Source organism: Phyllopteryx taeniolatus, chromosome 19 (genome assembly GCF_024500385.1).
Source record: "Phyllopteryx taeniolatus isolate TA_2022b chromosome 19, UOR_Ptae_1.2, whole genome shotgun sequence".
Classification (NCBI taxonomy): domain Eukaryota; kingdom Metazoa; phylum Chordata; class Actinopteri; order Syngnathiformes; family Syngnathidae; genus Phyllopteryx; species Phyllopteryx taeniolatus.
Genome location: NC_084520.1, coordinates 11,309,299 through 11,323,104, shown reverse-complemented (window position 1 = coordinate 11,323,104; position 13,806 = coordinate 11,309,299). Strand labels below are relative to the sequence as shown.

At 40.9% G+C, this 13,806-nt stretch overlaps 1 protein-coding gene across 1 annotated transcript in view; it reads right to left on the bottom strand.

Moving 5' to 3' along the window:
* itga3b (integrin, alpha 3b) overlaps window positions 1-7,674 on the bottom strand; it is a 29,497-nt gene extending 21,823 nt beyond the window's left edge. Inside the window, exon 1 of the mRNA XM_061755314.1 lies at window positions 7,367-7,674. Coding sequence (XP_061611298.1) covers window positions 7,367-7,542 — 176 coding nt within the window. The 5' untranslated portion in view covers window positions 7,543-7,674. The remainder of the gene's footprint in view (window positions 1-7,366) is intronic.
* Between the last annotated feature and the right edge of the window lie 6,132 nt (window positions 7,675-13,806).

The window sequence follows — 13,806 nt, the reverse complement described above, 5'->3', positions numbered from 1 at the left end:
GTTGTGTTAGAACAGAAGGGAGATATAACCCTATTCAAATAAATTGTGGTGCCAAAATAAATCAAATCAAATGAAAAAAAAAATGTACGTAGAATTGAATTCTACGATTAACAGTTGAGCACCGGTGTTGTTCCCAGCCTTTCATACAAGCAGACATCTCAGCTGGCCAAACATCCTGTTTGCAGACCACCACCTGCCACTGGTGAAACAGTAACAGGTGAACAAACTCATTTCGGGCCTGGGCGACATATGAAACATGGCGGGTTTCCCCCTGATAATAAACTAACTTGCTTTTCATTAGCAACTAGTAAAACCTTGTCTTACAGGGTTGGTTAATGTTGTTGTTGTTTTTTGGGAGGGGGGGGGGGGGGGGGGAGAGAACTCGAAGGGAAATACTCCAAACTGGGTGCATATGATCATAAATGTGCAAACAAACATTATAAGGTGTGCTTGAGTGTAAGGTTGACTACATTATTAATGGGTTTTTCAAATCACATTATATGCACATATAAACTGCAGGTCCAGAGACACATATGGAGTGTAAGCTAACACTTGTGGTTCATTGCCATGTCAAAGATGAAAAATGGTCTGAAAGGTTATGAAGCATATAGTTTTTCTCGAGACAGGTGACCCTCATCCACCCCGGAGGCCAGCCAATTTACACCAGCTTCTTTTCCGCACAGGAGCAAAAAGGAAAAGGATCTCTTACAGTCGTGAAAACTTTACTCTACAGGTAGTGGTAATGAAAGCCCTGCCAGAGAGAATCTTCTCCGTGGAGAATAGCAGGAGGTGCAACATCCTGCTGGGATTCATTTCAACAGGTTATTAGAGGCCGTCATTCATTCTGTGCTGACACAGAGTGCAGCATACTGATTGGACACACACAATAAATACCATGAGGGTGAGCAGCAATCACCATGGACAGACTTGCACTTGCACCAGCTTTCACAGTTGGTCATCTTTAAACCATATTTGTCTCTTTAAAAAAAATTAAAAAAAATAAATACAAAATCTGTAGGCCTTTTATTTTTTAAGGTTAATCTTATAAAATGAATTGAGGGAGGGTAGAAATGAAAATCAGATTGTGAAACTTAACAATTTACACTACAAACAAAATATTTTTTTGCCAATGGATTTTGACATTCTAATTCATTTGCTAGCAAATTTGGCTAACAGGAGCTCATATCACGCCCCAGTCATGTAAAACACGAATGAGGGTGTAATCAACAAGAGTGGATCGTTATCTTAGTGTTTCACTGAGCATGACAGTAGCTCTCCAATAGGCCTCCTTCTGGCACAAGGACCACCAGCACTTTGGAGATAAAGAATGTTTGGACCTATGCCATGCTGGAAATCTCAGTTATTTACTTTAGTCTGGTAAATCATTGAGGATGCTGGATGACATTCTTAAAAGGTTAAAAGTTAGTGTTTGGCTAAAACTTAATTTTGAATACAGAAATGGCTTCTAGTCACACTTATTGGACACAACGTGATGCCGTTTGGTTACCTTATTCAGCGAAATGAGAGGGCAGAATAAAGTGAAAGAAGTAGATGATGCAACCGAGGACTAATTCGGTGCAGGGCGTCTATTAGAGCGGAGTTGTTGAGGAAACACATGTAGACCAACAGACCGACAGACATATTGACTGACCAGCAGACTGACCGACAGACACAGCAACCAACAGACAGATAGATAGATAATCACATTTGACCTTATCCATCCATTGGACCTTGTTGAATTGAAGTGCAAGTGCACCTAATGCTGTGGCCCATGTGTGTAGACTCTAAAGTGCATTCACAGTCAGTTTGAATTGAACTGAAACTTCTTGATAGAAAAGATGCAGAGAGTTTTACTGCACATGTTGGAAACAGTCTGCTTGAGGTTGTTTGTGTTGGTAAAGCTCACAGCATAGTTTGACCTTCCTAATCTGTTCTCACAATAAAACGGGGGCGGCACCGCCTAATTAAGTGGCGGACTTTCATAGCCTGGGGCTGATACAGTCAGACAGAGGTGGGGGGAAAAAAGCAGAAGAGCTTTCAATTTGGATTCTATATTCATCTGTCAGAGGAATTTAATTTGAGTTTAATTAGGCCACTTTGACTCTCGACTACAAATTGAATGAATTGTCCCTCCTGGAATATAAAGTAAATTCCAGATTTTAGTGGCTTCGTGAATGTTTCCTAACAGATCATCATCCTGACTCCTGTCTTGTCTCAACCTGAAACCCGGCAGGTTGTGACTGTGCACAGAAGGCTAATACATTCCACACATACCGTGGGGTCAGGGGACTGGAAGAGCCAATAGGTGGCCAGCTGACTGCCCAGTCCCTCCTCCTGGCTGCAAGAGAGAACAAAAAAGCCCTCAGAGGGACTCAAATAGCCAACTGGAAATGTAGTAGGTAGTATAGTAGCAACCTGTACAATCTAACCTCAGGTAGATTCGTATACGCTCAACTATGACTTTGAGATAGTCCAAAATTTGTGACTCCGACTGAGCCAAGATACACTACTAGATTCAAACTAATTGGTTAATGGTGCCAAAGGTTCACCACGTTATTGCATTTACTTTATCGCAGAAGTGGGAGGGGCAATAGTCTCCCTTGACTTTCATCCCATCGTCAACCTGACTCATGCGTGCACGAAATAATGCCCACTTTAAGCGCCGGGACTTGTCGAAGCTGGTTCATATGCTTTTATTTTTCAAAAGTGCACTCACTAGTATTGAAAGAAGAATGTGACTAATCACAACTCTGGCACAGCCAGAAGACATTTGTGAACCCCCGCAGCAGACAGAACACGAAGCATGATTGTAAAAACTCAAACATGGGAGACTGTCAGTGTGTTCTAATGCATCTTGAGATGAGACTGGAGGTGTTGGTTCACACCTACAATTAAGAATTGCTAACAAGCATGAAGCGAGAAAATATCGCTTCATGCTTATATATAAATATATAAAATATCTTTAACATATATTGGCGGCACGGTGAACGGTGGTTAGAGCGTCTGCCTCACAGTTATGAGGACCGGGGTTCAATCCCTGGCCCCGCCTGTGTGGAGTTTGCATGTTCTGCCCGTGCCTGTGTGGGTTTTCTCCGGGCACTCCGGTTTCCTCCCACATCCAAAAACATGCACGGTCGGTTGATTGACAACTCTAAATTGCCCGTAGGTGTGAATGTGAGTGCGAATGGGTGATTGTTTCTATGTGCCCTGCGATTGGCTGGCAACCAGTTCAGGGTGTACCCCGCCTCCTGCCGGATGATAGCTGGGATAGGCTCCAGCACGCCCGCGACCCTAGTGAGGAGAAGCGGCTCAGAAAATGGATGGATGGATGGATATATTGTCCATGTGTTGCTTTCATTGTAGCTACTCCAGGAACAATGAATTTCTCTTGTGGATTAATAAATCCATAAATAAATTGATCCACAAATCAATCCATCTAAAGGCCTTGATGTTAATCAGTTCAGGTCATTCCAAATTCACATAGATTTTCTTGCACCTGCATTGATATACTTTGACCACGTGTGTTAAACTGTGCTTGCCTGTGAGCTTTACATGCGTAGTTGCACAGTAACACCGTAATCACAAACGAGAGTGTGGGGAGGAAATGGTTTTCTTTTTGGAGACAATTCTCTAAGATGTTGGTGAGTGACACTTGTTTTGAATCACCAGTAACAGATTGCCATTCAAATCTGTCTTCGTATATTATTTTATCAAAGCTAAATGTTCGTTAGTTTGATATCGATCGATGTCAGAGACATTTCTGACCACATTACACAACTCTAAATCCTTATCAAATATCTTGCATGTCTTCAAATCTTGCTATATTTTTGCATACCAACAGTTAGCATTGTATCAATTCGCATTGGACACATAGACAGAAATGTAAAATCCTTACCGATGTGGCGTTGACTCTTGCTATATATTGGCATACCAACTATTAGCTTGTTAGCATCTGAGCTACTTTCTTTCCAAATTACTCTAGTACTGTAGTCACAAACCACAATTTTAAATCCTTACCGATCTGCTTTGGTTTTCTGTACTCAGGTTGCTATCTTGCTAAATGTTAGCATACCAAATGACCTTCAAATTTCCAAATCCAAGTCGAACCTCCACTAAATTTCAAGCCAGTCGAGCGAAGTCATTACCTGCGTAGACGCAAGTCTTTGCTGATGTCAACATATATTTAAGTCTCAGTCCAAGAAAGGCTAAAAAAAAGGCAATTTGATGTACCTATAGACAGAGACATACAGTAACGAAGGGATATGACTGAAAAGGTAAAGGGGAGTAGTTAGACCCTCCTCAGTGGCACAAGCATGTGGTCCACTTCTTGGGTGTCAGTCCTGGGAGGATGATTGCATCTCAGTTGGCCAAGATGGCACATCGATCACATGTCATCTGGAAAATGCTCTCCATTCTTCTCACGCCGATGCACATCTTTGTCCCGCTTCGCAAAGATCAGACTGATACAGATACTAATAATCTCCCACTCAGATGTGGAGCTGGGAAGGAAGTGTGTCCCGGTTTGCCACATTTCGTCACGCTCGACTCCTCAAAGCAGAGGGGGGACGCAGATAACAACACTGTGTGCGTAGAGTGTGATGCGGAAGCTTCACGGGGGGCACTATAATTGGCCTGGGGGGGGGGGGGGGGGGGGGGGGGGCGCGTCTGACATTAAATAAACAATGACATCATTCATTTGGAAAGTACAGAGAAACCCCCCGTCCCACACACCAATAAATGGCTTAAAAGTGCACCGACGACTGTGGCTCTCCTTTTCCCCACGTGCGAGGGCATTACAGTAAGTAAGTACAATGGTACTTTGACCATACCGTTAATCCGGTCCAGCGCCCCAGAAAACACCAACAAAATTTCTTGTAACTTTTTTTTTTTTTTTAAAGAAGAAAATGAGCACTCTACAATATTGTACTTCATAAACTATACAGTAAAAACATAATGGAATGTAAAGAATTAAAATATTTGTGCATCATGATAACTCACTGTACATTGTGCTGCTCATTATGGTGCGTGGGCCATGCCCATCTGAGGCCAGTGTAATACACAGACATACTACATGTAGATTTGATGATGAAATACAGAAGACTGTACCAACTAAGATGCAAAAATATTAGTCTTTTTTTTGCAGCGGATAAAGAATATATGCCTGTTAGTATTGTTCAATGCTCTGTGTGCATGTGTCGTTACATCTTGTGTTCAAATATATGTTGTTTAAATGTTTACAATTACTGCAACATTGATGCTAGTTTATTTAGCCCGTCTATGGCATTTTGCATTGTGTGCTAGCATTAAGGCAGTGAACTTTTGCAAGCCAAAGTTTTGTGCTTTATTTAAATACAAAATGTGTAATTTTCTTTTTGTGTGTGTGCGTGTGTTTAAGTTATACAGCAAACTTCAACTGGAGCGGCACGGAAAGGTTTGAGTCAAATCAGCTGTAACTCGAGGCACCACTGTACATTGTAAAAACCCATAAAAAAGTAGTGCTGTAAACTGAAGATTTCCGCAATACAGCGAGGATTTCCACAACAGACGTTCAAGCGGGGGCATGAACAATAAACCCTGATCTAGTCGGGAACACCGTAATTCTAAATACAACAACCAAGACGTCACAATCAAACAACCCCATGAGTATTAAAGAGGTTGTTAACCCACCCAAAAAAAGTCTTTATTACAAAACACAAAGCCACTTGTGTCTTAGCGAGATGCCAGAGTGCAAAGTCAGGTGGACAGAAAGTAGGACAGGTTACGCGTCACAAGTTTGTGGACTCCACAATGGCTGAATATGCACAAAGAAGAGCTAAAGGCACATGTAGACATGTAAACACTTTACTACATGCCTCCGGCTATACAATTGGCCCAGCTATTTTCCCTGCACAAACAATGCATTCTCTTGCAGATGAAGTCATTTAACCTGTTTAAACCTCAGCTGTGAGTTATGATTGGCGCAACAGTCTAAGGAATGTATTAGACTGAAATGTATTTCCATAAAGTGTGCAATTCACAAAGCCTCCCAAACCTCCCTCCTTTATAACGCACTCATTTCTGTGGAGGAAAAAAAAAACACAACAAATAATGCGTGCGTAGGTGATGGATCTATTTAACGGATTTATTGAGCTTTGAAAGCAGGGCTTGTCAAACAGGGGAGAACATTTTTCCAAGGACCCCTCATAATACTAACACCGATTAATCAAAACTACCATGAGTACCCCTAGATATCATCGGACGGGGAAAAAAAGTTAACTATTTTTGAGAAAAATAAGTCAAAATGTTACGATGAGAAATCCATGTTTTTGTTTTGTTTTTAGAAAAAAAAGTAAAAATACAACTTTCTTCATAATATTATGAATTTTATTCTGGAAAACTATGCATTTTGTTTCAAAAGAAACTCCGATTGACTTACAATATGTGATGATATGTCACAATCAAAGCTTTCAATTGGTTGCGAGGAGTGATTGGCTCAGTATGTTTGTTTTACTGGTGCCCCGGTCTTTATATAATATGTTTAACCCATTCACTTATTTGTGCATTTTTGGGAGGAATCTTCCATTATTTGCCTGGAAAAAAAAACAACGAAATTTTCTGTCTTTACGCACAAGCTTAAGCAATAACATTATTACTTTGGCACCATCTAGAGGCATGTTGGTGCCAAGCAACTATGTTGACCTGACTTGACAAGTTTTATGAAGACAAAAGTAGTGCTTTGTCACCATCTTGTTGCCAAGGAACTATGTTGAAGTGACTTGAGGAGTTTGATTTCGACAAAAGTAGTGCTTTGTTGCCATCGTGTGGTATCACGGTGCCAAGGGACTGCTGTATATTGAAGTGAGTTGAGGAGTTTCATGTATGAAAGTAGTGCTTTGCCATCATTTTATGTCTATATTGCGATTTTTTTTTATGGGGTCAATTACTCGCAGATTTTCATTATTTACAGCAAAGCTCGATGCCTATGCACTTAATGCACTTTTTTTTTTTTTTTTGATGATACAACATAATTTATGGCAAATTATTTTTCGGACACCCCGTGGGCCCGAGGACCCCACTTTGAGAACTGCTGCTTGAAAGTTCCTCTTACAGGTGCTTTGTAGCGTGGAACTAAAGTGCAACAAGTTATTTTATTTATTTTTTTTAAAGGGAAAAAAAAGAGGAAATGTGTTTTGGAGGTTGCAGGAAAGCTGCTTTTCTCTGTGCACAGTCAGCCATTGACTGAGAATGAAAACGCTGTGAGGCGGTAGTATCTGGTTCCGCCCACTGGGTCAAAGCAGGTGTCAGTTGTTTCCGAGCTACTAGCCATCAAACGTGAAAGAAGTGGAGGGGGTGGGGGGAGGGGGGAAGAAAAAAAAAAGTAACTTACAGGTATTTCCTTGAGCCCTCTGTCTGTTCGTGCATGGCCACGGACAATCCAAAGAAGCTGCCTTTGGTTTTGCCCTCTTTGATCACGGGGAAGCGTTCGTCTATGTTAAATCCACGGCAGACCGGCGGTGCGTGGACGAAGAGCAGCCAAGCGGGGAAAAGTAGCCTTGGAAACATTTTGCGTTTTGGAGGAGCAGATCCACGATCGGCGCGTGGATCCGACAGGTAGACGCGCAGCAGGGACCTCCCCACGCAACAGCTGCAGTCTCCAAGCACGTTTGCGCGCTCATTACGAAGGTGATCTCTCTCTCTCTCTCTCTCTCTCGCTCTCTCTCTCTCTCTCTCTCTCTCTCTCTCTCTCGCTCTCTCACTCACTCTCTCTCTCTCTCTCTCTCACTCACTCACTCACTCACTCACTCACTCACTCACCTCCACGCCCACTTGCAACAAGTTGACTTGCCACCTATGCACCAGATTGTGACATGTCACATAAATCTGACATCTCTGCATAAATAAAGTTTTATCCTCTTCTTTTTTTAAGAACAAAAAGGTCTTCTTTTCAGAATTCAGCCCTTTTTTAAGAGAGCGAGAGAATTAGTTTTCACCAGAATACAGAGTACAATTACAAGAATAACATTTCTTTTAAAATTCATTTATTAAAATATGACTTTCTTCGCTTGTTACACGTTGACTTCAATATTATGAATTTATCATGGAATAATGACACTTAATTCTCATAAGATTTAGACTTCTTTTTTTTTTTTTTTACCCTGTCAAAATACGAGCTAGTTCTTGTAAAGATTCAGACTTTGTTTTCTTGGGGGGGGGGGATATGATTTTATTCACATAACATGATAACTTTCCCCCCCCTTGACCTGAGCCTGGATGAGCAGAAGAAAATGGATGGATGACTGGATAAAAGAAACTGTTTTACATGTTTTCAAAATCAAAATCAAATAATCATAATTGCATCAATCATACATTTTATTTACTGTTTTTTTTTTTACATATACATCTTTTTCTTTTTCTTCTTCTTATTATTATTTCCTCATCTACGAATGACCTGGCCCAGCTATCCATTTTAAAAATCTAACTAAACCATGGAGCACAAAAGTTTGCCCACCCCTGACCTTAAACCATTATCAGCGTCTACATTTCGTACTGTCTAGCTTTCGAGCAGGATTATCAGCCTGATGGTGAGTGCACAACATGCCAGTGTGTACACTGGCAACATCCTGTCGCCTGCTGCCCTAATCAAGGCACGCATCGACAGCGCTGACACAGAACAGCGCTATGAGATTGTGTTTTTAGCAGGGAGGAACTGAGAGTCTGCCTTCCTTTTCTTTGTTAGCAATGATTGATTTGTATGTTTTTTTTTTTGGTTCTCCTTAAGGGTTTGGGGGTTATCTGATTCTTAACCCGGGCTCATCTCACATGCACTCCTTTGGATAGCAGACAACTGGAACTCACCAAAATCACACCGCAAGTGAAAAGTTGCCATTTAGGCACAACCAAAAACAACGACCTCTTATATTAAGTACGTTTCGGACCTGAAAGCTTTGCTGTTGTTGAGACCTCAACTCCAGAACCGTCCCACTCCAGTCCACACATCAAACATGGAATGTAATTTGCAATCTATCTCCCAGTTTCCTGTTTCTTTTCCCCCACACCACCACCACCACCCCAGCCGCCATACCGAAGAAATCAGGAAAGGTTCTCCTCCTCCTTCTGTCTCATACTTTGCTCGAATTAAGGTTAAGCCTCCGTCTTACAACAGCTTCCTGTTCAACTCTGCAGCTGTTACTATACATTGCAAAAACAAAAATCTAGGCAAAATTAAACCTGAGTGAGTTTAGCTGAAGTACCATAATTCTATAGGTGTATGTAGTATAAATACACTAGTTTTAAGACATCTGTGTGGGTTTTTTTTAGACTTGCTTTGTTCACTTGTTTTAAGAAATCTTGTCAAGTCAAATCTTCCTTTGCTACTGGCAAATAACTTTGCTTAAACTAAAAGGTAAGTTTGCACACCGCCCATCAAAAAAAAAAAAAATTCACCTTTTGTCATACAGTCATTATGATTTGACAATAGTACATGATAAATATGATCTGTGGAAGAAAATCGCCCGTCTCTGGCCCCAACCTGTGATATACAGTACAAGAAAGTACCGCGTCTAAGGAAAAACAACCAATTAGAGACATTACAAGGTGTCAATCATTTGTTGTGCATTCGTAAGCAGCCTTATTGCAGGCACACCACCGCAGCCTCACAAAAAAACAAAACTTTAAAAATGAAACATTCAGCATTATAGCAACACTGTTACGAATAAGGTGATTTTTCTGGAGTAACAAAGTAACAGGTCAGCGTGAGGTCGGCGAGGGGTGCTATCATTAGCCACGCCTGCTGTCACTGATGTTTTTCCTCAGGCATGGTGATCTCTTCTCTATCAAATCTTATTTGATATACAGAGTATGTTTTTCACAGATCATATTTATCATGTACCACTTATACCAGTTATAAGGACTGATGACTGATTTAAGGAATATGAAAAAAAAAAAGTGTTGTTTGGAGTGTGGCATCTGTTTGACTCATGGGAAATTGTTGAAGGCCTGACGGGATGGTGGGTGAGTTCTGATCTGAATGTGCGATAGCAGAAACGGGTTGGCTGTTCTCGGACCACAACAAATGCACGCACTATGCTCCATTATGGTCCCTTTCCTCTCCGACTCTGGAATAGGTTTCGTGTAAAAACTGAGAATAAAAATAGAGAAAATAAATCTGATTAAGACCTCAGTCCTGTGTTAAGTATCTTCTGAATTTGAATCCACAATAACTGGAGAAAGGAGAATAACAGAGCGAGCAGGACATTGAATGAATATGAAACACAGCACGCTCTCGCTCAGAGTCCTCGCTCCTCTGCGATGACATAGGCAGTCGTTACCATGGCACCGGGGGTTGCTACGAAGCCAGTATGTTCTGGGCAGCAGGGAGACAACATGGGCTGTTTCGACTTCAACCAGTCTGACCGGGCTCAGATGACCTTTTCGCAGGAATCAAACTTCATCTTCTGAAGCCGGTCAAGCTGCCACTTGTTACACAGTAATGGGAATCAAATGCAGGTCTAGACTGCAACACAAACAGAATTTTGGGCATACTGTACTCAGTCTTCTCTTGTTGTAACTCGATCAGGCTGGCATGGATGAAATCTAATTTTCTGAGAATATTATCAAAGATTAATGAGCTAAATCTAATAATTTGCCAGTTGCTTCTTGGTTTGCACGGAATGAGATTACAGCAAGGTGAAATGCGTATTGTAGGGGCTCTCAAACTTTTTGGGTCCGCGGACCCCTTACAGTGCATACATTTTTCTAAGGGCTGCTCAACGGCAACTAAAAATAACTACATTAAATGCCACGGGAATTATCTTTTTTTTAATGTTCCAAACTAAATATATGGATATTTAGACCTGGTTAATAGAAATTAAGTTAATCAAATTCAGTTGAACAAGATACTATATATTCATTAATCGTCGCCAACAAAATGGCTGTGACACGCAACATGGGCAAAAGCAGTCAGTTTTTCCAGTGTAGCGATTAGGTTGATATATTTAGTGACACTTCCAAACGCTCCAACGACAATATTTAAAAAATGTGATTTAGATTCCTGCTAAGAAAGAGACAACGTGAGCAGAATCATTTTCACATTGTTTTCCGTATGAACATGAACGAGCTGTTTGCAAGGTTATTGCGCTGAACATTGCAAAGACATAGAGCACGGTACCCATATGCCCTTTTTTTGTGTGTAAATGATATGGCATAATTTATTGCAAATGATCTTGCCGGCCCCCGCGTTGCGAACCACTGACATATTGCATCCATCTGTTCACTCACTATAGCGACAAATGTGCATAAGAGTTTATCTGACAATCATTTTCAGTATGTTACGTGGACTAATCGAGTTGTTTGATCTGATTCAATGCAAGATGGAATTACCTTTATTATATAGATTTGTACAATAATTAAATATTTATTATACACCAACTGTTCTCACGCTATATGATATGTCTCCATAGAATTTCTCTGAATGGTGTTCATGACTTTTGAGGGTTTCTGGCTATTGGGTGTTGTTAAATGCGTTTAATGTTCAGTCGGGGTTGGCACATGAGATGTACAATATACAAGTGTGTGTGAGTGTGAAGGGGGTTGCACATCGACATTTGCGTTTTGTGTGGTTTGTCTGTGTGAGTGTGGAGTAGGAAGGAAAATGCAGCATGGCAGTTTTGGGACCCTCACAAGGTATCTCGCTTGCTCTTCAGGTCTCGGGTTTGTCCAAAGCCTAGGAATGTATAGCCTGAGGAGGAAGGCGCGGCAGCATTTTAAACCACATGGAGACTAATAGGGAAGACTGGCTGACTCCAAAGTAAAGTGCATTTCCGTAATACAGCCGAGATGTGGTCAAGGCATGGATTACTGTTTCAAAGTGCTGCTGTGGAAGAAAAGGCTTCATCTTTGCCAGCTGCCAGGCCACTTTAAAATGGTTGCCCAAGTTAAAGTCCACATTTGAGAGAGTTGGCTTCACAAAGAGTGCCAAGGGTGCCTAAATTAAGTGGGGAGTGGAGGCAATTTATCAGGGCACTGGGACCAAACTCCATCACTTTGGTTGTCTCTTCATTAAAGTTTAAGTTCAAGACCAGTCATGCTTTGTCTCTTCAAGACATAGTAGAAGTGTTTTTAAGGAAAAGGCATCATTCTTCTTTCCTGGCACAAAAATCTGACTATCGTCAGCATAACAGTGGAAGGAAATCCCATACTTACTCAAGATGTAACCCGGAGGAAGCAAATATGACAAGAGCAGCGGCCCTAAAATCGAACCCTGTGGTACCCTAAAAGACACCGGAGCTGAGGTGAACTCAGAACTACCAAGGCAAGAATGAGGCAGTCTAAAGATGAAAGCCATTTTTTTTAACGCTCCCATTGTAAGAAAAAATAAGTTCCTGCAACAGAAGTCAGAAAAATTGTGGACCACCATATTTTGGTGTGATTGTTCGTTATTAGGCTACTTTCTAACGGTTCACAGAGAATGCTGTCATGTCTGGTTTAGATGGAAGCCATTTGCATTCTGGGACAGAGGTAACAGTTCCATTGTGACCCAAAGGGCAGCAACAGATAATACATTCCTCAAATCAACGTAATACCCAGAATTGCATCAATGTCTTGGCACACGCACAAGTTTCATGAAAATCATGTTTTACTTTTTGTATTTTGCTAATACCTCTCGTCACCACACTTTTGATGGGGATAATAAGTTAAAGTGCATTCGAAAAGGATCCCCGACTTCCTTGACTTTCACTGCATTAACGGTGAAAAAAATGTGTCATGAGTTAATGATTTATTACAGGAGAAAATAATAACTGAACACCTGATGTGCTACGGTGCATTGGAGTTGGTGTTTAATCATTAAAAAGAGTTGCTCAAGACCACATATCTCCTCCTCTTTTTTGAAATGAAGCACTATAGATTGTTATGTGCAGAGGAGTCACAGTTGTAAAAGAAATAATATTTGAGGGAAGGTTTCATTTGGCTTTGGACATAATAGTTGCCCAAAGAAAGTAGCTCTTTACTATATACTGTATGAACTTTCTGGAAGGAGTTGGTGGTAAAAAGGGTCCGTTGCTGTGAAGCGTGACACCAGCTTGACCTTTACCCAGAGCTCAATCGTAACATCGACTCTCGTTGTGTTCTTGTCTCCTTCACAACATTTCACTTGATTGAAATTGACTGCTGCGCTGAGAGCAATAGTTCCGGGTCAACGTCGTAGCCATCTCCTGTGGGACACGTTGCCTCAGAACTTGATACTTAACTTAAGTCTAGCGTGAAGCCCACACAATGACTTGCGTTGGGAATGTTTACTGAAGATCAACGCAACTGGCTACCAACAATAATACAAACCAATTAATTTAGGTTTATCTAATACTAGTAATATTTCTTGTCTTGTCTTTCTTGTTTGGTTTTATTAGTAACAAAGCAATATAACTGCAGATTTGCGGTTCGGCATTTGCAAATTCACTTAGCTGCAGATTTTATTTTGGAACCTAGCCCCCCTTATTTGGGATTTTCTCATTCACTATTTTTTTTTTAACCCGATGCACCTCTTGTGCTATTTGCACTTTTTAAAATATTTTAATTTTACATGGCTAATTTCCAATTGTTAAAGGAGAGTCAGTTATTGTTGCATTTGTGCCAGTGGGAGTCCATTGTGTACCTTAGTGTTACTTTAAACCAGTGATTCCCAACCACTGTCCCTTGTGCTGCAGGAAAATGATACAATTTCACTTAATTAGTCATCTATCTATGCCAGCAATGTATAATGACTGGCAGAAAAATGTAATTATCTATCTAGCCACTAGATTGCAGAAGGTTATGCCACATATTGCCATTCAT